The sequence below is a fragment of the Tribolium madens genome, unplaced genomic scaffold (assembly GCF_015345945.1).
Source record: "Tribolium madens isolate multiple individuals breed KSU strain unplaced genomic scaffold, Tmad_KSU_1.1 Scaffold_3;HRSCAF=73;Tcas5.2_LG2, whole genome shotgun sequence".
Classification (NCBI taxonomy): domain Eukaryota; kingdom Metazoa; phylum Arthropoda; class Insecta; order Coleoptera; family Tenebrionidae; genus Tribolium; species Tribolium madens.
In genome coordinates this window covers 781,866-804,694 of record NW_025401006.1, presented here as the reverse complement: position 1 = coordinate 804,694, position 22,829 = coordinate 781,866, and the positions used below count along the sequence as shown (strand labels likewise).

Below are 22,829 nucleotides of genomic sequence, written 5' to 3'. Positions count from 1 at the left end.
TCTTCGTGATATTTAATCTCACGCGCAACAGTGACAAAGAAAAATGGACTGCTCTTTTGACCGAATAAAAATTAGAATTTCCAGAATTCATTTATATGTGTCCGATTCGTTCAACTTCCAATATCCACTCAATTATACCTACAAGAGCCTTATGGATAATTTTTAATAACATTATTAAGAAGTCTGTTGACAGAATGTCTGCTTTGAGTTTATTACTTGACTTTACATTGTTTTAATTATCAATTTAAAACAACTACATTTTTGTGAGAATTATTGTAATTTTTTTTACAATTTCACTTGAAATTTTGAAGTAAAGGAATAAAAAAATTAAAACAATTGCTTATTTACAATTGACTTGGTTGTAGAATACAGGACAATTTAATAAGTTGTTTAAATTTGTCGCGACATTATCTTACATGTGAAAAGTTGGAAAGTATGACATTTCAACTTCAATTGATATGAAATATCAGGTTCAGGTTTGCAAGTGGTCACTTCCTTATCAGTTGGTATGTAATATGACAGTTCATCAGGTAGGTAAATGTCCACTTCCCAACCCGAAAACTGATAAGGAAGTGACCACTTACCAACCTGAACTGTCATATGTCATGTTTTTTTAAAATTCAATAAATTCTTTATTGGCTTTCTAATTTTTAAGGAGAAAAAAATAATATACAATCCTTGGTGGTCAATGCATGATTGTTCGTCGACGTTTTGCTTCGCATGGCAATTATCAATTTTCGTCTTGGTAATGAAGCACCCTGTATGTGATCTACTATTCCTAAGAGGGAATAAAATGACGCTTTATTTTCTCGTTTTTGACTAATAATCTGATACTTTAGCGCCTATGGAATAAAATAAATCAAATACCAATTTTAAATCTTAAAAACTGGAATTAAATCTTTTGAATGTTTTTTTTTAATTCCAATTCAATGAACTAAATATTTTGACAGGGTGATTCCGAACTCGCGCCCTAGAGAAAAATGCCATGTAAGGTAAGATATAATAGATTTCATTTAAATTGGCATAACAGTAGGCCATGATTGTGTAAACTGCGCTTTAAATGTGAAAAAGGCTTTACATATTAAGGAACTAAATTTGTCACTAAAAAAAGTGAGGTTAAGATAGTTAAAATTTTATTTTTCAAGAACCCTCTTTCAAAGGTTTTCAGAGAGAGTTTTTCTCCATAAAAAGTTTCATCCCTTTGTAGGTGTAGTTTTGACACCAAAAACATACACTATTTGCTTTGTAGAAAATACAGACTTTCGTTGATAATAAGTGGCTTCCAGGAATTTTAATAGACGTTTTATTCACACCGGAGATGAAACACAATTTATTTTCCGTGAAAATTGCAGCCAAAAGGGGTTTGGATTTTGTCATTAAAAATGTAGGACAAAATTGTTAATTTTTAAACAATGGTAAAGTTGTTGCGATCGGAGTGGAAAAAGGAAATCTGTACAAAATGAAGCTTCGCGTACTGAAGCCTGAAAAATCGTGTTTTGCCGTGGATAAAATAATTTGGTTTAATTCAAATTGGTATATTTGATTCCATTAACCTAAAATGCCTAAAACAGGAACAAAAAGAAATTGATTATGTTTTCAAACATACCTTAGCGTGTACTTTAAATCTGGGGTTCTGAAGAGAACTACTTTTAATTATAATTTGAAAAAATAGTAGGAATAACGAACAACCAACGAAAACAGTGAAAAAAACGAATACAAATGTCAGTCATGTCAGTTAAATAAACCATGTAGGTAAGTGATCAAAGAAAAACAAAAACCCCATCAGCTGTTATATCAGGGACATGCACAGGGCTACAAACTTAAATACGAAATTCCATAGCCACCTATTATGCCAATTTCAATGAAATATACTTTACCAGGAATATAAAAAAATGTTCAAAAAATTCTATCTATAAAAATTTCGAAATTTTGTGAGTTTAAAATTTGCACTCTATTCTGTTGGAAAATAAGTTTTCATTTTTGTTTTGCTGCAGGCTGTTATAGGAGGAAACTACAATAACATTAAAGACATTAATAACATTAAAAAGACAAAAATTGTCAAATGTCCAAATTTTTTGACAAATTGAATTTTTTAAACATTTTTTTCATGTTCCTGGCGTCTTATCTTACTTGGAATTTTTCTCTGAAACGCAAGTTCTGAAACACCCTGTGTGAAAAATTATCATTTTCTTATCTTATTACGTGGTTATTACTAATTTAGTCTGTTGGGAGGCAAGTTTTGTATGCATCTACGCTAAGCCCTCGAGTGAAAATTGCCTACATTATTGGGATTAAAGTAGTTGTTTATTCCCATGATGCATAAATAACTATTATTAGTTTTTACTGTGCGCTAATTTTACAACGTAAAAGGTTTTAAATAAACTAGTAAGAATCATTATTAAATTTTTCTGTAGACGTAAACTTTTCACTATTTGCATCTGAGGGGCTGTAATATCTAAATTTGTACGTTATTGCATTTTCCCTATTGTGTACTTTTGCAACATCATTTTTTACGATGTTCAACAAAGTGAACATTTATCCTTATTTCCCGTTCTCACTTGGAGTCTATGATGTACAAATTTGATCTTAATACCGCGGAAAGCAAATGGTTTGCAAAATAATGTTCCAAGTGATATGTTTTTTCCGGTAGCTTCTTTATCGCCTCGTAAAATAATGTTGTACACTTTATAAATTTCAGGTCGACACCCCTGACAGCGTCCTCCAAAGCGGTCTGGGTCTGACGGATCTGGGACAGCACGCTGTGCTCCGTTCCATGGTAGACCCCCGCGACTACGACCGCCTCCGCCACCTCCAGATGAACGGCGGCGCCCCCAACACATTTGAAGAGACAATCTACAAGGTAAGCTCTTAAACAACTCGTCTGTGACTCCCAATCACTCCATCAACACTGATCCACACTTATTTACAGTCCGTCTTCCTTCAGACGGTCACTTTAAATTCCCTGGACGGTCGTATTCTATCACTGCTCGCCATAAACTTTATCTATTCTGTGCGCAAGCACGCGATGTTTGGTTTCCAGCTTGCTCTTTCCCATGTGTAAACCCCCGGGGATAACATTGGCCCTTATATCAAAATGTCACTGCAATCCGAGGTCCAGTTTTTACGGCTGAAAAGTTTCCGATGGTCACGATGTGATGGGATTTTCACGTTTTATTGCTGTCTTTACGACTTCAGTGGCTGGACAAGCCACCGATGCATCACGGGGAACATTTTGCATCGCTTGTATATGCGGTAATAGGAGGATTTTGCAGCGGTACAGGTGCCAAATGGACCGGATAATGGCTTTTCTAATTTATTCTCTCACATAAGCTTCAGCTAATTGAAACGAATGAAATCTTAGCGCTCACGCAATTTTTAATTTGCTCTCCAATATCTAAAATATTCGTATTTTACTACACAATAAATGTTTTATTAAAATTACAAAACAAAGTACAAATTTTAAAATTCCTCTTTTTTTTTAAAGATGTAATTGTGAAATAAACCGCAATTTTATATACAGGGTGTTAAAAAAACATTGTAAAACATATATGTATATGGACCAAAATAAAGTAACGGTTTCGGAAATATCGAATGTGAAAATTTTTAGAACATTTACTAGAAGCTTCTCTTTTTTGTTTGAACAGATTTCACATAAATGTTTCAAAAAACGAATAATTTTTTATATTTCCGAAACCGTTACTTTGCGGACCCATGTTTATTAAAACTTTTTTGTTTGTTTTGGTCCATACTATTACCTCCTGAAATACTTTACAATCGTTTTTAACGCCCTGTATACATACAGCGTGATTTTTGTAGGGCCTACATTAGAAACTTTTTAACTTCCAATATAGCTACGGCTTTGAAATTTAACAATTCTTAATTTAACTAAATTATAGGTTTAGAATGGCTAAATTTCCAGAACTACGAAAAATTAGCGCCAACTTCGAACTTTTAAATGGAAAGTACCCATTTTTATTGCTGATTTGATATCGTCTTCTCAAACTGAGTAAAACGAACCCAGTTGTTGATACGTATCTGCCGTAGTTTTTGAAATAATACGTATATGTCAAAATTTCGACAAAAACATTGACAATAATATGAATTTTTTATTTGCAGGGGTCTATTAAAAAAATCACAACTTTTGAACCCTTAAATATATATTTTTTTGCTTTGGACAACTAAATGTTTGAAGAATCTTCTAAAGTAGCTCAAGATTGTCAACTCTCAAATTTCAAGGCTAATATGATTTTTTGAAAATGGTTGGCAAAAAACAGCTATTACTCAGTTTTTTCAAATAGCATAACCATATTTTCTCAACGGCAATCGAAAAAACATTGATCTTTATGAAGACTTATCAACATGTCCTATAGCTATCGCTTGCAATTTTAGAAATAAACACGAAAAACAGATTTTATTTTATTTTCATCATTAATCCAGTAGACTTTTGAAAGTGATCAGTGGTCTGATTCGCAAAAATTTATCCATGCGAGAATACTTCACATTGAAGGCAAGACAGGTCCTTTGAATTATTCTGTCCTTTTGGTTGTAACTTACAAATAGGTCTAACACAACTTGGTTGGTAATAAGCCATAATTATTATTGTTTTACTGTTTATTCGATAATGAATGAGTTAAAAACTACTTAAAACGTCAAAATGTGACAATCATTGACCATTTTCCAAAGCCTACTTGATTAACGATGAAAATAAAGAGTTAAAACTTCTTTTTTTGATTATTTAAAAAACTGAAGGAGATGGGGTTTACATAAAATTGATGTTCTTTCGACTGCCGTTGAGTAAATGAGGTGATGCTATTTGAAAAAACGGAGTTATAGCTGTATTTTGATAAGCATTTTCAAAAAAATCATATTATAGACTTGAAATTTGAGAGTCTTAAGCTACATTAGAAGGTTTTTTAAACTTTTGATTATCAAATGCAAAAAAAAATCTCATTTACTGCAGAGTTCAAGTGATTTTTTGAATAGACCCGTGCAAATAAAAGAATTGACAAAAAAATGACATAAGTATGTCAAAAACTATGACAGAGAAGTACCAACAACTTGGGTACAGTTGGTTGCAATAAAAACGGAAAACTGAATTTTCTTTAGAATGAAACAGGTTTTGCCCTTGTTAATCTGTCGCATTCAAATATTTTTTTGCAATGCCGCATTTAAATGCCGAAAGCATCAAATGCAAATCATGATAATCATTTAGTTGATTACTTACATAAAAACCCAATGAGTGGTGAATACTACAGATTAACTGTCAGTTCTAACTTAACCTTTTAGAATTAAGCCATGTTCAAACTATGGATAATTATAAACATCTGATATTTTTATGCTTTGACAGTTTCCGATTTTTTTTGCAACCAAGTGTACATTTTGCTCAGTTTGAAAAAGCAAACTCCAAAATGCAATAAAAATAGGGGGTTTCAATTTAAAATTTCAAAGTTGGCGCAAAATTCTCATTGTTCCTGAAATTCAGCCATTTTGGAAATAATTTAATTGAATTGAGAATGGTCGATTTTGGTAACACCCAAACTTTCAAAGAATTGAAAGTTGTAAAGATTCTAATGTAGGCCCTACAAAAATCACCCTGTATAATATAATTAATTTAAAATGCTTTATTTTTTGTTTGTGAAATCCTCTCATTTGCCAGCTGTTTTACTAAAGTTAGCTAGGAGCAAAATTAGTTATGACAGCATGTCGAAAGATCATATCAAACTCTTGATGTAATATATCAAGTTGGTGAGCAAGATAGTTGTTGGCAGCAAAGTACACACTCCTTACTAGATGTAAACTTCTCTATGTCCTTTGATATCACATATCTTTTTAAATTTTCCCGGATTTGCGTGTATAAAATCTTGAGTGAAAATATTTCACATCTAGGCCGGAATAAATATTGATTTCGTTTTGGGTGAGGAAACCCTTTGATCAATCCTATTTAATTCGATTGTCTGTTTGTTGCAGTTGAAACTACAAGAAGCTTTAAGGAAACGAGAGAAATTTACGAAAGAACACGAAGAGGTAAGTGGATAATTTAGTGAAGCAGGAAGCAATTATTCGACCGCTTTTCCGTAAATATATGGAGATCCTCTTTTTATTTGGCTAAGGCTCATAGGATCTATTGTAAACCGTGCTAAATTCACAAGTCGACCATACATCTCAATGTAAAATGTGAATACAGGCCCGGAATTGAACCGGCATAGCAGACAAATTGAAATATTCCCCCGTGACAGATACGTATTTCCATGCAATCAGACGTTTCGGATGGGGAACTGACTGCAAGTCGTTTTATTCTTGTCAAATACGACATATAGCCATTCACGTGTGGATTTCGATACGCGACACTCATACTTAGCCTATATATAAGTCGTTCTCCACCCCATTGGCTAAAAGAAACACATCAAATTAATCAGGCATTTAAAACAGTGCAAAATAAGTAAAACGCCCTTTTGTTATGGACAATAAAATAGATACAAACTCAAAACAAAGTTTTCTCGTAATTCAGCTTAGATAAAGTTTTTGGAGTACGGGAGGAAACTTGAGAGGAAATATAGAGTAACGTATCCATTAAAAACAAGTGGCAAGCCTTTCTATTATTGCCATTTCATAAAAGGAAGTCACATTAGCGAATTCAAAGATTTCGATAGTCTATTGACCTGCTTTTTCAAATATTGCATGACGCTTCCGACGTTGTCAATTGCAATTATAGCGTGCATAAGCCTTATTCCGCTTCCTCTATTATTTGCATACTTTATTTGTAAACTAGAGGTTACAAAATAATTCGAAACGAATAATGTTGAGTGCATTATAGTTTTTTGCCTTTTTCAATCACTGCAAAGCACGGTGAATCCGGCAATTTAAATATTTGCTCCTTGTTCCTGTATAAGGTTTGGGATTCATATTCGCAGAGATGGCTTGGAGCGCACAAAATTTCGTTTGTTGATACCAAACAAAACCTTCGCAAATACTACATACACTTTACAGCATTGAAATTTAATGTAACCAATTTGCTATAAAGTAACAATACAGTCATGCATCTGCCATAAGATGGAGCATAAAATAGCCCGAGTTTTATCGTCTGGAAAACAGGCAAGCTTTTTGTCTGGCAACTCGTGCATATGCACATTATAAATGTTTTAAACAGGTTTCGCCTTATTTTTCATAAGAGGCAGCTAATATGGAAACTTCAACCATTTGCATAAACAAACAGGTCAAGGTGACGTCATAGAGGGTGATTCAAATAACTTTACAACCCCTAGTAAATTAAAAACTTCGATTTACAACAACTTGCTTCTTTTACCCTTCAAGGATTAAATGCTGTTATAGCCCAATTGGAGGACATTTTAACCAAGTCGAGCCTGATGTTCTTATTCGGAATATGATCTACACTTTTTGTTCCGTTTTTTTATGTTTTTCAATGTTTTGCCGAAAATGTACTTAATTAAAATTAATCGGACTTACGTGATACTATAGAAAATAAGGATAACCCAAAAGTCTAAGTATAGCTGGTATAGAACCAACAAAATTTTTCAAAAAATTGTATACCAGGTTGATAAAAAGTATGGAACCAGCCGTTTTCGCATAAACTAATTACTTTACGAAAAAAATAATTAATTCAGTGTAAAATACTATAAAAATGTAATCGTTTTTCAAGAATAAAATTTTTCGATTTTTTTTTTAATTTTTGAGTTTAGCAAAAAAAAAATTAATGGCAACCTCTATGAACTATGTTTTTAATTAAAGACTATTAGCTAAAAATGACCTTTAATTAGATAAAATTGTTTTTTATAGAGTAGTTTTTTTTATTCTTAAAGTTGCCTTCCGAGGATGGATGGATCGAAAAATCCAATAAGAACTCCCTTTTTTCCATTTTTAATCCATCCGAAACCACCCCTAAATATTTGACCCAAAAAAACGGACCCATCCTATGACCAAAATGCATGAAAAGACCACTTGGATTAAGGGTTAAGTTCGGAAAATCTTCGTGATGAGCTCGCAACTTTAACAATTTATTTAAAAAAATTACTCGTTAAAAAACTATTTTATTTAATTACAGGTTATTTTTGAATCATAATATTTAATTAGAAAAATGATCATGGTGGGTTGTCATTAATTTTTTTTTTCAAAACTCGAAAACTAAAGAAATTTAGAAAAAAATTATTCTGAAAAACGATCACATTTTCAATGTACTGTACCAATTATTTTTTCTTCTTCTTGGATCTTCTTGGTATGGAAACGATGAACAAAAACACGATTAGCCAGTCACACCAAACTGTGTTTTTAAATAAAAGTTTGGTGTGACGGGCTAATCGTGTTTTTTTTCACCAATTATTTTATTTAATTTAATTAAAAATTATTTTAATTTTTAATTAGTTTATGCAAAAAATGTTTGATTTCATACTTTTTATTCACCCGGTATGTAGTTTGCAGCTGTAATGATTTTTGTGAACATGGTATTTTTTATTGCAGATCCTGCGAGACATTAAGCAGGGTTTATTGCAGTTGGGCAAGGAGGGTATCCGGGGGCCTTTGTCGGGAGGTAACACGCCGAATATCCTGTAGAAAAATCGCCTTCTGAGGCAATTACGTTCCAGATGACACTTATATGTACGATGAGGACGCGCGAATGCTGGCACCGGGCGCTCACGGCCACGACCGAGGCCATTGGTATGATGAACCGCCGTACGAAAGCGACCCGGAGGACTTCCTAATGGGCAGCAGTCCTGGACCAACGGCCACTATACAAAACGGTCGAGTTTGCTTTACCCTGAACCTGAGGCAAGAGTCCCGTGGGGAAGGAGTAATCTCGCTGAGAAGTGCCGGGGATATCTCCCTTCCTAGAGACACCCCTACCGCCACCACTCCCAGGGGAACTCCTAGACGTGGACTTATTCTACCACAAGCTGGTTACCCACCGACTATTATTCCGCTAAGGTAAAATTTATATCGACTAAACGAGTTTTTCAAAACTTTCTATAGAGTTTTTAAAAGAATTAAAATGTAATGACTTATTTAAACCACTTAAGGTATTTGTGTGAATAATTACTTTCCTCAGTTTCAAAGCTGCCTGTCTTTTGTATTATTATTCATCTTGGGAAACTTGAAATTGAATTAGGTGTAAGCAGTTCTAATGAGATTTTTAGCTGCGTTGCTACTGACATTAAAATGTTTTTAAAAATTTTGTCTAATTATTTTTTAGATCGTCTCGAGACCGAGAAAGCGGCGATTACGCCAGTTCCGATGTGCAGAGTATTAGTTCAAGACTATCGACCCTCTCCATGGACACGAGTCGATCGGAACAACAAGACATATCCCAGATGGTTTCTCCTCAATACTACAGCCACTTGGAGGGAAAAATACGACACTTTAGGAAAACAAACAGCGGCTACCCCCGAAGCGAAGACGGTCTTTCCCCCAGCCAAAGTTCAGACTATGAGGATACAGACGAGTTCAGTAATTGTAGTCAACAAGTAGCAACCGTCCACGTGGTAAATAAATAAATTTGTGATGTTTTGTGAATTGATTGATTGTTGCAGTCGAGTGACGGACGATCAGCGGGGGCTTCTGGTATTGTGGGGAAAGTGCGTGGTCTCAGGGAAGACGTTCAAAAAAAAATATCAAGACTGAAAGGTGACTCGAATGAACAAAAGCGAGCTGATCAAGCCTTCCCGTGTTCGGCGAGTTCGGTGGAAAGTTTACCGAGTGGGTCAGGATCTAGTAAGTTCTTTCTTTTCTTTCAAACTAAATATAAAATCCTTATTTTTATTTTATGTAAAGGTACGCAAGCTCTTGTCAGAGCAGGAAGCAATCATAGTTCTATTTCCACGGAGGATGCTGATCCCAGTCCAACGGAGCAAATTGTGGGGAGAGCGAGGGCTTTGGTAGATCACATACCTAGTCCATATGATAAAGAAGCTTTAAAATATAAGGTTAGAATCTAAGTTTTGTTGATTAATAATCCTACATTGTTTTGTTACAGAAAGGTGATATAATAGATATAGTTTCAATGAATACAAGTGGCCAATGGCGAGGTATCTGCCATGGAAAAAAGGGAACATTTAAATTTATTAATGTAGAGTTATTGTCGGAAAGATCGGTGAAAGCCAGGAGAGAGTTGAAATGGCATCGCAACATCAAAGGGAAACCCATTTCAGTTGAAGATTTGTTACAGAAGATCAACTTACAAGAATATATATCAGTTTTCGTGTTAAACGGTTACGAAGATTTAGAATTGTTTAAAGAAATTGAACCATCTGACCTAGACTATTTAGGAATCGTAAATTCAGACCACAGATCGAAAATCTTAACTGCAGTGCAACTTCTTCACGACTTGGACTGTAAGTAATTAAATTTTTTTAAATAAAATATTTTTTCACCAAATTCTCTTTAGAATTAGAATGTATGTACATAAGTATAAATTGATTACAGTTTCAAGAGATTTCTTTGGTTTATCTCAGGGCTACTGAATTTCAATTGGTAAGCCCTATAATTACTCTGAATTAGTCTTTTTTACGCGAAATTAATTTTTTAAACACAAAAAATTAAGTATGTAACACGTTAAATTCCTACACAATAAACCTTTTATTAAAACAAACGACGAAACGACGTTTTTTGCATCATCGTGACTATGATAAAGCTATTAAAAAAATTGTAAAAATTACTGACTAATTAAAGAAAAATGTTTTTATTGTCATTTAGATACTTATTAAGGAATTAATGTAGTTTTAGAGGCGGTAATTTTATCTACAACTTATCTGAATTATTTTTTTGGAAGTTATACGGTCTGTTTTTTAAAAGTATATTTAATACGTTTCCAAAAATAGCTATTTTAGGTCCCTAAAATGAATTTTTTACTATTTTTTATTTTTAGCCACTATTTTCTAAAAATTAATCTACATAATAAGAGGTTTCAATGTGTTTTTAGGAACTGTTGTTTATAGAAACAACATTTTTTTTGTTAAAGCACACCTAGAAAAGTTTTTTCGGACGCGTCTCTGCTATTTCAGACTTGGCTTTGCCTCGTCCGGAAACAGCAAGGATTCATCCGCAAAAACTGTATTTTTGGGACTTGTATCAAAAATAACTATTATTCGTCTCCATAATCTTTTTTATTATTCTTTTTCTTTATTTGTATTTTTTTCGATTAATATCTACATCTTAAAACTTTAAGATTAAGTAACTACTTAATTAGTCTTTGATTGCCATTAGGAAGATTTTTAGCTACTGTACTGTATATTATACATACAGGGTGAATATAAAGTATGGAACCAAGCGGTTTTATTTTTAATCAATTGCATCCAGAAATAATAATTAATAAAATTAAAGTAATATAAAAAATCTGATCGTATTTTCAGAACAAAATTTTGTTTTGTTTTTGAGTTATGCGATTTTTTTTTGTCAAAATTGCAATTTATGTGAAAAAAATTTTTTTGAAAAAATTAAATATAAAGCAGGTAGTTGTAATCCTTAGAGTATAGCTTTTATGAGAAAAATGATTTTATAGTGGGTTGCCATTTAAAAAAATATTTTTTTTTTGTAGAACTCAAAAACAAAAGCAAATTTCGAAAAATTTTATTCTTGTTAAATCATCACATTTTTATAGTACTTTATCACTCATCAATTAGTTTTTTCAAAAAATAAATAGTTTAAGCAAAAAACGTTTGGTTCCATACTTTTTATTCACCTTGTAGTATGTAGTGTACAAAGTTGCAAAAATTTAAACGACTACTACTTAAGCACTGAAATATGTACTATATTTAAAAAATATAGTTAAAGTTTTGATAAGAAAACATTAATCCACATGTGATCTTCAGTAGTGGACATCTAAATTTTTTTAAGTCTGTTTGTAGCCGGATTTTTTTATTTAATATTTGGTTGTTTATTTTCAGCGGGAAGTGAAGGAGACATCGCCGGATCGAGTAGTGAAGGCGATGACCATAACAGGATTCTGGCTCTGGAGGCTGGAGGTTCTTGTTCTCCGTTCGGCAGAAGACAGTTTCCCCGAGACTCTGGTTGTTACGATGCTGCGTTGAAGAGTTCTCGTCAAGCCCACATTTCTCCTCAAGGAGAATCGGACGCAAGTGATAATGCTGGATTTTGTGATAATACGAATAACTTAGATGCTGTAGTAGAACAATGCAATAATGAAATATTAGCACGAGTACGGCAAGCTCAAAAGAATTCGATGAATCTGAAAGAAGAGCTGTCTTATCAACCAAACATACCGAATTCATCGAGTTCGGAAAAGTTGCAAAAGAAGCCGAAAGATTCATATGTAAGTGTGCACGGACAAACCACTTTAATAGATCCTTGTCGTAGAAACCTTCTTAATCGTGCTAGTGGACGGAAAAATAGCGAAGATGTGTGCGAAGCGGATCAAAAGTTGACTTCAGTCAAATATGTTGTAGGTGGAGGCTCCGAATTAGGCCTCAATGAGAATAATTCTGTACTTGGGAGAAGTTGTCTCAGTGAAAAATCTAGTGATTCGGGCATTAGCAGTAGTTCGTTGTCTTCTGCGAATCTTAAAGAATCTCGCCAACCCGTCCTTTCCCAAAACGTAACAGAAAACCCTGCTCACGGCATCTTCAATTTATCTAATTGTGCCAATCGTACTACGTCCACAACTGCCAATAATAAAGAAAAAACTTTTAAGTAAAATATTTATATGTTTAGAGACTTTTTATATTATTTATTATTATCGTTTAGTCATTTTTATCGCAAATATTTTAAATGGACTGTTTGTATAAAGCAATTTTTTAAAAGTGAATGTTGAAATCAACTAATCGTGATAGCAACTGAGATTTCTAAATTAAATCTGTCTCTGTTGTAGGCCTGTACATAGACTTTAACGAAACGAATGTACATTTTGTACATAATTATTTATTTATTAAAGCAACTAGTCTCTTTGTTTTTGTACATAACGAGCTTTTATAAGTGGTTGCATTTGATTTCATTTTTTTACTATTGACTGGATTTATGTGTATTTCTCTATACGCATATCACCTATTTGTACATGTTAGAAAGTATTAACGTTATATGTCAGTCAATAAATTTAGAAGATTTATTTAATAAAACAATTATAAAACTTTCGCCAGTCTATTTTTTATCCCACTTTTCCTGTATCATTTTTCCTCATGGTCGGTGGTGGACTCTGTTAAGCAAAAAATCACTCTTCAAACAAGGACTTTAATAAAAATTGCTTCTGAAACTCGCCGTCACAAAAACATCGCTTGTTGGAACAAAAACTTTGGCAAAAAATGGTACACGACCACAAAAATCAGCGTTAAAAAATAGCTCATTGGTGGTACATAAAGAACTCTACAAAAATTACTCCGGAAAATATTCATTCACAATAAATTGCTAATGGAATAAAAAATGGTGCAAATGCCTGTTCGTTGTAACAAAGAATTTAACAAAAATTTCTCCAGAAATCGCAGTCAAAAAAAATCACTTGTTGGAACAACAGTACCACAAACAAAAAATGGCCCATGATCATAGTACAATAACAAAAATTGATGCAAAAAATTAGCTTGTCAGAACAAATTGCCTGTTGTTACAAAAAGTTAAGCAAAAAAATTGCACACAAACACAAAAAAATTAAGTAATAAATAACTCGTCGTTAAAAAGACCTTTAAAAATATTGCTCCGGAAAATCTCCCGGTCACAATAAATTGCTCATGATCACAAAAAATTAAGCAAAAAATCCATAACGATCACAAAAAATCGAGCAAAACAAGTTCGTCACAGCATGGAATCAGAAAAAAATTGTTTTGAAAATTGGAAAATCGCAGTCACAAAAACATTGCTTCTGGGAACAAAAAATTGAGTTGGTGAGGTTTTGGCCGGATCAGAACAAATCAAATAATGTTGTCTGGAACCAAGTAAAAATAAAGATCAAAAATTAAAACACCTCTTTTTAATAAAGTTTTATTAGACATTAAAAAAATAATAAATACAAGAAGTGCTAATTAGTTAGCTAGTTAAATTTCGGTTGTTACTAGTTGAACTACAATGAATGTAAGGAAAATGCTGCCAAAATGTACTGTCCTATCAAGAATGGAAGGTTTTAGGCATTTCCAAAAAAGACATAAAAAATATGACAAATGTAAGACTACTCCTACGATGATAACAAAATGATAAGTTCGTTACACTAGTAGATGAGATTCTGTTATTATAAAAATATTAGTTCCTTCTTCATATATTTTTTTCAGGTACAGAACATGCCCAAGGAGATAAAAATCTCCACTTCGTTCCCAAATATGTAAACTTCGGCAGTTTGAACAATCTCACAAACAAACAATAAAATGTACAACACCTCTTACAAATACTGATGTTACTCTGCCATGGCTACCTTGTCATCAAATAAATCACATGTCATAAACTGTAAGAAAACAAGTTGTACTATATTTCCTTCCTCTTCCAATCTAGCAACTGAAGCAAATGTGGAACGTTACAGAAAAACATTTGCAAAATGACTTGGGCCACATTTGCTTTCTGACTTAAATGCATAAAACATCCAGCAGCATCCACACTTTAAGTACTTAAAACACCAGCTGGCTTTTCACCCTTAGATTGCACATAACATTTAACATATTTCAATATATTATAATATTAAAAACATAGTGTATAATAAATTACTCTACTGTACAATTAATTTTGTATAAAGTTTAATTAATAACCTACAAACTAATGAAAAAATGTGAAACAGGTATTATAGCTGGAGTGATGTTTAAATAATATCATCGTTTTAACAAAAAAATTTAACAACTATACTTAAGTAGCCGCCGTATTTACATTTGAAAGAGGAACTTGTCTTTACCATCTAACCATTTGGTATCAGATTTAGCTACCTTCATCACTTTTTACATATCAAAGTATAGCTGTTAAATACGAAAAGTACCGTTTTGTGACCAACTCACAACGGTAAACATTTTACTTTCAATTAATAAAAATGATTCCACTTTACATCTAAAATTATTTTTAGTGGTAAACATCCACGAAGTTAGATTTCCGTTACAATGATCAAACAAATAAAAAATTGCACCAATAAGTGTTCAATAACAATGAAAATAATTACATTAAAACATTCATAATAAATAATTAAAAATTTAAAAGCGTATTTATCGAAAATTTCATTTCACCTGAAACGAGCTGCTTTACAGGAAGAGAGCTGCCTTACAAAAACGTTCAAGAGAGCAAAGATTTTTTCCCGTGTCATGAAATGAAAATTTCAATTCATTTATAAAATCATGAGGTATCTGACTATCTGCTCTGTATTATGTTGACTACACATTGCACAGCTTCTGCGATGTCTTCAAATACTGGAATTTGTTTACGTTTCGCCATATCCGTTACGTACACCCTCCCTCGATTGTAATCTTTTATCGCCTGCTCCGACAGCTGTTACACAAACAAAATTAAAATCATTTCTTCAAGAGACAAAAAAACTCACAGATTCATTGCCAACAACACAGTTCTCTTCTGGTAAGTGCTGCACACACAGGACAAGGTTTTTTCCCAATGCAATATAATGAGCCGCTAAGATCATCGTTGTCAATGACCTCGTATCCTCCGTTATGACGAACAATAACACATCAGCGCTGTCCATCATTTGTTTCCATCCCAAAACATCTTCATCAGTCACGCTCTTATTATCTAACACTTCATAACCGTTCATAGAAATTGGATTATATCGTATATTGTACTTTTTAAATGTTGGTATGGCTATATCCTCCCGCCAGTTTCTCACAGAATTATGTGTTCCACCGAGAAATACATCATATATTTTGCTCTTAAATGTCACGTTGCTGACGGGTTCGTCCATTGTACCATTCAATACAGAGTTGTCCATGTTACAAGTATTGTTATTGGTTGAACATTGGCGTTGAAATGGCTGACTCACCCATCCTAAAAAAAAAGAAACTTAAAACTAAGTCCAGTTAGTGAAACATACGTTGTAAATAAGTATACATCTGTTTATGTTGTGTGCACTTTAACCTCACCAAATAGCAAAAATAAACAAAACGATGTATGTGATCACTTTTGAAAGTCAGCATTTTGAGCAAATGACAAACTAAATAAAAAAAAAGCGTACAAATCTGAGTACAGTGGGAAAAAAAGTTTGGGTGTAAACTACCTAAGACTGGTTCAAGAACGTAAGAATTGAGCAAATGCCGAGTCTTCAAAAGTGCACACGTCCAGTAAAAAGGATCAGAAAATCTACCATTTGTTAGGCTTGTATCACAGTTGTCACTGGTCAATTCTGCCATCAACGTGCAGAATTTATCAAATGTGATGTTTTTGTTGTTGGGGGAAAAATACTTGTACAGTTCATTATTAGTTAGTTCACGTTGAGTTAATTGTTGGAAAGCTCTCATGAATTTCAAGGTATCGATTTCACCGGTTGGACCTCCACAGGAGTCAAAAATCTCTCGTAATTTTCTGCAACAACGGAAAAAATTATCGTCACAAGTAAATCCCACGTGTGGCTATTATTAGAGGCACAGACGCAAATTTATATGCGGTTTGTAGTTCTTTAACATTTATACAAACCTTAGCTTAGAAGTTAGCTGCTCTTCGGGTGTCATATCGCTAACATTTCTCAAAATCTTCGCGGTGCATTGCAAAGCTGAAGGTAAAGTTTGGTGGACTTTAATTCCTTTACTCCTAACCAGAGTTAATAACGTTGTTTGGCCTTCTACCAAATCCCTATATTCCCTAAAAAAAAATTCCAGGTAATAATTAGTGACTCATTGAGGATATGACAAACCTCTGCGTGATTGTTTCCCCCATAATACTTTGTCCTGGCCTGTATGAATGTGCCACAATGACAACACACCGCCCCGAAGCCACTAAATATGCAACTTCAATCATGCCAACTGTACTCCTCGTTTGATTGTCTACTACATAAAGCAGAACTGAAGCTGCTTGCTTAGCATCGTGCTCCTGAGCCACCAATTCGGGCACCCACATCGAAACTTGCTACAAATTATCAATTTAGTTTTGCAACACAAACCCGATACTCAACTTACTGGATTGTAAAATGTAATACCATGTTTTTGGAGCTCTGGAATTGCAGTATCGGCTCTCCATGTCGTGGGATTGCATGACCCTCCTAAGAATACTTCACAATTATTTCCACATTCTAAAAATAAAATATCAGTTAGGATTAGTTAAAAATTGAATGAAATGACTTTAAATCACTCACGGTTGTTCGGTTTACATGACTGAATTTTGCGGTTCTGTTTGGGATTCTGATTTTGCATTTCTCTAACAAAGACGCAAAGCTCTCCAAAGGTGAGATGTTTAGATGCCCCATTTCGTCGACCACACTGTCTTGCACACTTCAGCATTTCTGACACTGAAAAAAAAACACGAGGCTGTTATTACTTGTGATTCATTTTGATTTTCTAAATAACCTAAAAGTCATTATTTTGAGGTTATATTATTGATTTTTCAGGTGTACAGGCGTTGACAAAAGAAATGACAGTACATGAAATTTGAATGCACCCGGTTTTCAAAAATAATTATAAACAATTACGCTACATAGTTATCAGTAATTATACTTCAATATAATTAATATCACTTTTAGTTAAATAAATTGAGAAAACAAGAGTTGAAGCACAACTTTAAATAATAATTGACTATAAAAAAGTGACGTTTGAATTTGAAAGTTTATGTTGTATACCTAAGTACCTAATTTCAAACTCATAGGACACTTAAATCAGAAATTTATTTGAAAGCATGGAACAACAAATGGAAATAGGGCACGAAATGTTTTACCTATATATGAAAACTTTTCTCAAATTATAAATAAACTGAACTAAAACATAAAATTGATAATTGCAGCGATATCTTATATATTTTTTTTTTATTCTATGAGAGTGATGTCATCAATATAAATATGTCGCCTTAAATTTCAATACAAAAATAATCTATAGCTAGCTATAAACCCAATGCACCTATATCTCTCATAATTAAAAATAATTAATTACAAAAGTAGATACAGTCAAATTCAAAAAAGTAGTCGTCAATGTCACATTTTGGCATAAAATTAATTATTCCGGTGTATGAGCGTAACCTTAAAATAAGAAAAACACATTACTTGACATCATGAAGTTTGGTAATTTGTCATCAAATCAATTTTGTTGTCAAAATGTAAATTATTTATTATTTATTAAATTTTGAAATGACATTGACGACCACTTTTTTTTTGAATGGGACTGTAGATAGCAAAAAAGAAACAGTATGACAAAAAATTACGAATAAAATAAAGAATAAAATTTCTCGAAATTTTATTTTGTTTTTGAGTTCTACAAAAAGAAATATTTTTTTTTAAATGGCAATCCACTATAAAACCCTAAAAATTATATTATTTTTGGATTCCTTGGTAAATTATCTTTCAACAAGCTCACTATTACTTATCACTAACTTTTGTTTTGAATAAAATAAAGTAGGCTGTGAAAATAATAGAGCATTTTAATTCATTTTATCTAAGACAAACAAACGACTGATAACAAAAATCTGTTCAATTTTAATCATAAAAGTATCGTAACGTCTTTAAAAGAAGTGAAATCAGTGAAATCATGGTTCGTGGCGTTTTTTATAATCCAGTCTGCATCTAGTGCCATAGCTACTCGTATCACCACTTCTGTCACTTTTCGTAATATTTTTTTCGGTATGAACCATCTGGCTCTAAATTTGTCAGTAGGGTTCAGGTGTAACGCAATTTTTTCTTTTACACACAAATCAAATGTTTCAAACCTATTTCACCTCAAAAATGCAGATGCGACGACGTTGCCACTGTGGAAATGGCAATGGTATGTGGTATACAGGTTGTCAATTTTAAAACTTGCAATCGACAATATCTCTAGAACTGAAAAAGTTATTTAGAATCACTCAAAACCGTTTTGGTGGTTCCTAGGAGGATTCAAAATGACATAGTAAGTGACGCACCTCCACCCACCCTTGAAGCCACAGCCACCCCAAGTTGAAAATTTTGAATGGCACGACCCTACTTGTGATACATTGTTGGAAAGCTTATAACAAGCGCTTTTCGAAAATGTCATACAACAACCTATTTGGTAAAGCTGTTTTACCAATTATTCAAGAACGAAGAAATTTTCATTTCTTTTATTATATTCAAGGCAAGGGTGGTTGGAGGTGCGTCACTTACCATGTCATTTTGATTCCCCCTAGGAGCCACCAAAACGGTTTTGAGTGACTCTCAATAACTTATTCTATTGAGAGATATTGCCGATTCAAGTTTTAAAATTGACACAGTGTATGTTACAAGTTTACAAACAAAAGAATATGACCTTCTATTATATACATACGTCCTTACATATCTTTATAACTATGTACTTTACATATACCAAAAGATAGTACTAATTTTAAACAAATAATATCCAAGTTAGTCTACATAGTAAACATACCTGTAAACTGTTCAAAAACTCAAGCGCCGGCAAATATTTTTAACCTAGATTTTTTTAATTGTTGAGTGTTTTTGAAAATACTATACAGCGTGTCCCAAGTTTTAGGGCCAGTCCAAAAATAAATATTTCTAATCGATTTTTTTTTTTTGCAAACGATAGAGGATTATATCGACTTCAATTTAATACTTTGATATTATTCAAAATTTTTAGAGTATGGCAGTGAGATCATAAAATCCAAATTTGAAAAAAAATGTTAATTGGAATAATTTCTACATGAAAAAATTCCTTGATTTTTTCTTGTAATAACTGTGAAAATAAAATAATGCAAAAGTTGCTAGGTTTCATCAGGCCAGAATTTCAGAACAAAAGAAAAAGGTCCGCAATGACGTACCCGAGCTCGATTGTGAAGCCTCCGCTCTATTGTCAATGCATTAGCAGCACATCATCCCAAACTTGGCCATAAATTACCAGAATTTACTTAATTACTCAAAATCCATCAATTTTTACATTATTCAATTTTTACAGTTACCATCAGAAAAATCTGGGGTAGGTCAAATTTCAGCAGATTACAATACTTTCCTTATAGGATAAGGAAAGTAAAAAATCAAGGAATTTTATCATGTAGAAAAGATTCCAATTAATTGAAATTTTTTTTCCAAATTTGGTTTTTAGGATCTCAGACATACGCTAAAAATTTTAAATAATATCAAAGTACTAAATTGAAGTCTATATAATCCTCTATTGTTTGCACTAGCAAAAATTTTTTTAATCAATTAGAAATATTTATTTTTGGGCCGGCCCTAAAACTTGGGACAGGCTAGGATGTACAAGGTTTACGGTCTTATAATTGAAAATTGACCTAGTAATAAAAGAGTAGTAAAATAGTGTAACTCAAAAAAAAACTCACAAAAATTGTTTCAAAGCATTGGTACAAGGTTTGAGGGTCACCGTAATTATTTATTTCACCTTTTGATTTACTTTTGCCTTAGTTTTTATCAAAATTCGAAAATCTTCAATTTAATCACTTCCAACGAAATCGTTTGCTTTGTTTTTCTTAATTTTTTTTCCAAATTTATGAACATGGATCGCAAATATTAAAATAATAATTTACGGTGAAACACAAGTTAATGATTTGCTAATAGCCATTGTTGCAGCCGAAGCTGCGGTTCTCAAACAAATAACATAAAATGAATTATCTTCTTTCATATCGTGAATTTTTATGTTATTAGAATATTTGTTTGCATCTACTGTGTATGTATCTCCTTTAAATTTCAGCCTCAAGACCGTAAACACACTGTTGAATATTATGGCTGTGTTGAAAAAAAAAATGTAACATTACTGTCAGTTCTACTCAGGCTTACCTGGGTATATTTCAAATGGTCACGAAAATATGGAGAAAAAAAACTAAATAACTAGTGCTAATAATTTTTTCTTATCAACCAATTATCACTTTGATTATCTGCGATAGCAATTGAATCATACATTCAAAAAATATATGTATAAATCCTCGAAAACTCTATGAAATTGTTGGAAATTATTGCGTAACTGTCATTTTTGGTCCGGTCAGGTCAAGTTAAACACCCGCAACACTTTTTTGCAACTCTCTATTTCGCCTTACCTTGATCTTTCGATGGATAAAGCTGCATATCGTTAAAAACAGTTTGCACGGAATCTTCAGGAATATACTGGGTGTGTCCTAACCGAAGGCAAATTGCATTGTAAACGTCTCTGCAAGAAGACAAACAACATAAATAATAAATTTCTCTGATACAAGCAAGCAGCAAAAATGAGATAATACTTAAAATATTAATGAACCCCACACTCCAAAAGTCAACGTTGTAATCATAACTCATAATTCATGGTGTCGTGTTATACTTGGAACATTCTTTTCACATTCATTCACATAAATTGCTTCACATTTAACTATTCATTCATCACAAAATACTCACAAGAACATTAGAAAATTCACACACAAGCGATGAAACATTGCAGATTTTGCCATCACACACACAACACACTTCATTAAACAAATCCTCCTCAACGATTAAAGATCAACTAAACAGAAAATTTCATACGCAATTATACACAAATGACATGCTCTTCCAGTCGTGGTAACTCGAGACGCTAAAAAACGAGACACTGTTTCTCAACAAGGTTAATAAATAGTTTATCTATGAACAAGGATGTGGTTGTAGGCTTTTTCTACAAGTGTCTACATTACTTCAGATACAAACTTGTAACAAACAAGTCAAAGACAATAAATATTATACTTTTTTAAAAACAAATTTAATTACAAATTGCTACGTTTATCAAAAAATATCCACACGCATGTCTTATCAAAACTACGGGTTTATTGGTCAATTATCTCGAATCCTCTGTTTAGGTGTAGATCATCTCTATTTTTACTCCTCCTTTTCAGTACCAAACAAAATGACGTCCGTCAAGGGGCAAGGCTTGACATCTTGAACTTTCATGACGAGATTTCTATATCAGTCGCAATACAACAATCCGCAATCAACAATAATTAAATAAAATCGTACAAAAGGTGACTAGCAATTTTTTGTCGACTATTTAAATAATCAAAAATGGTGATGATCAAACATCACGTTGGAGCAAATGTCTTTCATCATGCCGCCCGCCGCAGCCAACAGTTGAAAAATGTTGCGTGCCTTTTCTTGACAAGGGTTACAGTCGTGGCAGGTCATTCAATGCAAGATTTAACCATGATGTAAGCGTCTTTTGGGGGAGTGATGTCATGAGACTCAGGTTGTAAGAGTACAATAATATTACGTACTTTGTGTCATTTACATTAAGGTACATTATAGGCTATTAAAATGACTAATTTCGATTAAAAAAAACTGAGATCATACTACATACAATAATTGTGGAAACTTTATAGTCAGTCTAAAGCCAAAAAAAATCATTTTAAAGTTAAGTGATTAGGTGGCAATGAATTGAAAAAGCTGATAAATGTATTTGTTTTTAATTATTCGATGCAGATAATTATTTAATTATCGTCCAGAAGCTAAAAATAAATGATGATCCTTTAAAACGTACAAGAGTGTGATAGTAGATACTTTTTATCCAAATAAATTGGTCATTATCAAAACTAAAAATTGAGATAAGATGATAAAAATCAGTTAATTAGTACGTATATTCCAGAACAAAATAATTATTAAAAAATGTTGTCCTAAAAATAATTTATTTTTCGATTATGTAAAGCCATCTCTACTTTTCCGACCTTTGCGATGGCAAACCTCCAAAAGTTGACAAAAACACGTGTATGGCCACGTGAGCTAATTAACTAGTCTCAACAATGGGAAGCATCTTGTGATGATAACATTAAAATCTGTTTGCAAATACTTGAGATTGAGATCAGGGACGATGCTCGAA

General features: G+C 32.8%; 2 protein-coding genes across 9 annotated transcripts in view; one reads left to right on the top strand and one right to left on the bottom strand.

The window, feature by feature from the left end:
• LOC123007835 overlaps positions 1-13,091 on the top strand; it is a 170,490-nt gene extending 157,399 nt beyond the window's left edge. For 2 of the 5 annotated variants that reach the window (XM_044403304.1, XM_044403303.1), the window contains 9 exons: positions 2,699-2,860; positions 5,968-6,024; positions 8,473-8,542; positions 8,598-8,937; positions 9,203-9,491; positions 9,540-9,720; positions 9,781-9,932; positions 9,983-10,340; positions 11,892-13,091. In XM_044403304.1, coding sequence (XP_044259239.1) covers positions 2,699-2,860; positions 5,968-6,024; positions 8,473-8,542; positions 8,598-8,937; positions 9,203-9,491; positions 9,540-9,720; positions 9,781-9,932; positions 9,983-10,340; positions 11,892-12,658 — 2,376 coding nt within the window. In that variant the 3' untranslated portion in view covers positions 12,659-13,091. Of the gene's footprint in view, positions 1-2,698; positions 2,861-5,967; positions 6,025-8,472; positions 8,543-8,597; positions 8,938-9,202; positions 9,492-9,539; positions 9,721-9,780; positions 9,933-9,982; positions 10,341-10,431; positions 10,480-11,891 lie in introns of all 5 variants that reach the window. The other 3 variants (XM_044403305.1, XM_044403306.1, XM_044403307.1) reach the window with 3 other exon arrangements.
• An 824-nt stretch (positions 13,092-13,915) lies between these two features.
• The window catches only part of LOC123007273, a 33,724-nt gene continuing 24,810 nt past the window's right edge, over positions 13,916-22,829 (bottom strand). For 3 of the 4 annotated variants that reach the window (XM_044402474.1, XM_044402475.1, XM_044402472.1), the window contains 8 exons: positions 21,055-21,164; positions 17,210-17,362; positions 17,034-17,146; positions 16,772-16,983; positions 16,555-16,719; positions 16,226-16,443; positions 15,455-15,909; positions 13,916-15,402 (listed from right to left, as the gene is read on the bottom strand). In XM_044402474.1, coding sequence (XP_044258409.1) covers positions 15,265-15,402; positions 15,455-15,909; positions 16,226-16,443; positions 16,555-16,719; positions 16,772-16,983; positions 17,034-17,146; positions 17,210-17,362; positions 21,055-21,164 — 1,564 coding nt within the window. In that variant the 3' untranslated portion in view covers positions 13,916-15,264. Of the gene's footprint in view, positions 15,403-15,454; positions 15,910-16,225; positions 16,444-16,554; positions 16,720-16,771; positions 16,984-17,033; positions 17,147-17,209; positions 17,363-21,054; positions 21,165-21,385; positions 21,701-22,829 lie in introns of those variants that run through there. The other variant, XM_044402473.1, reaches the window with a different exon arrangement.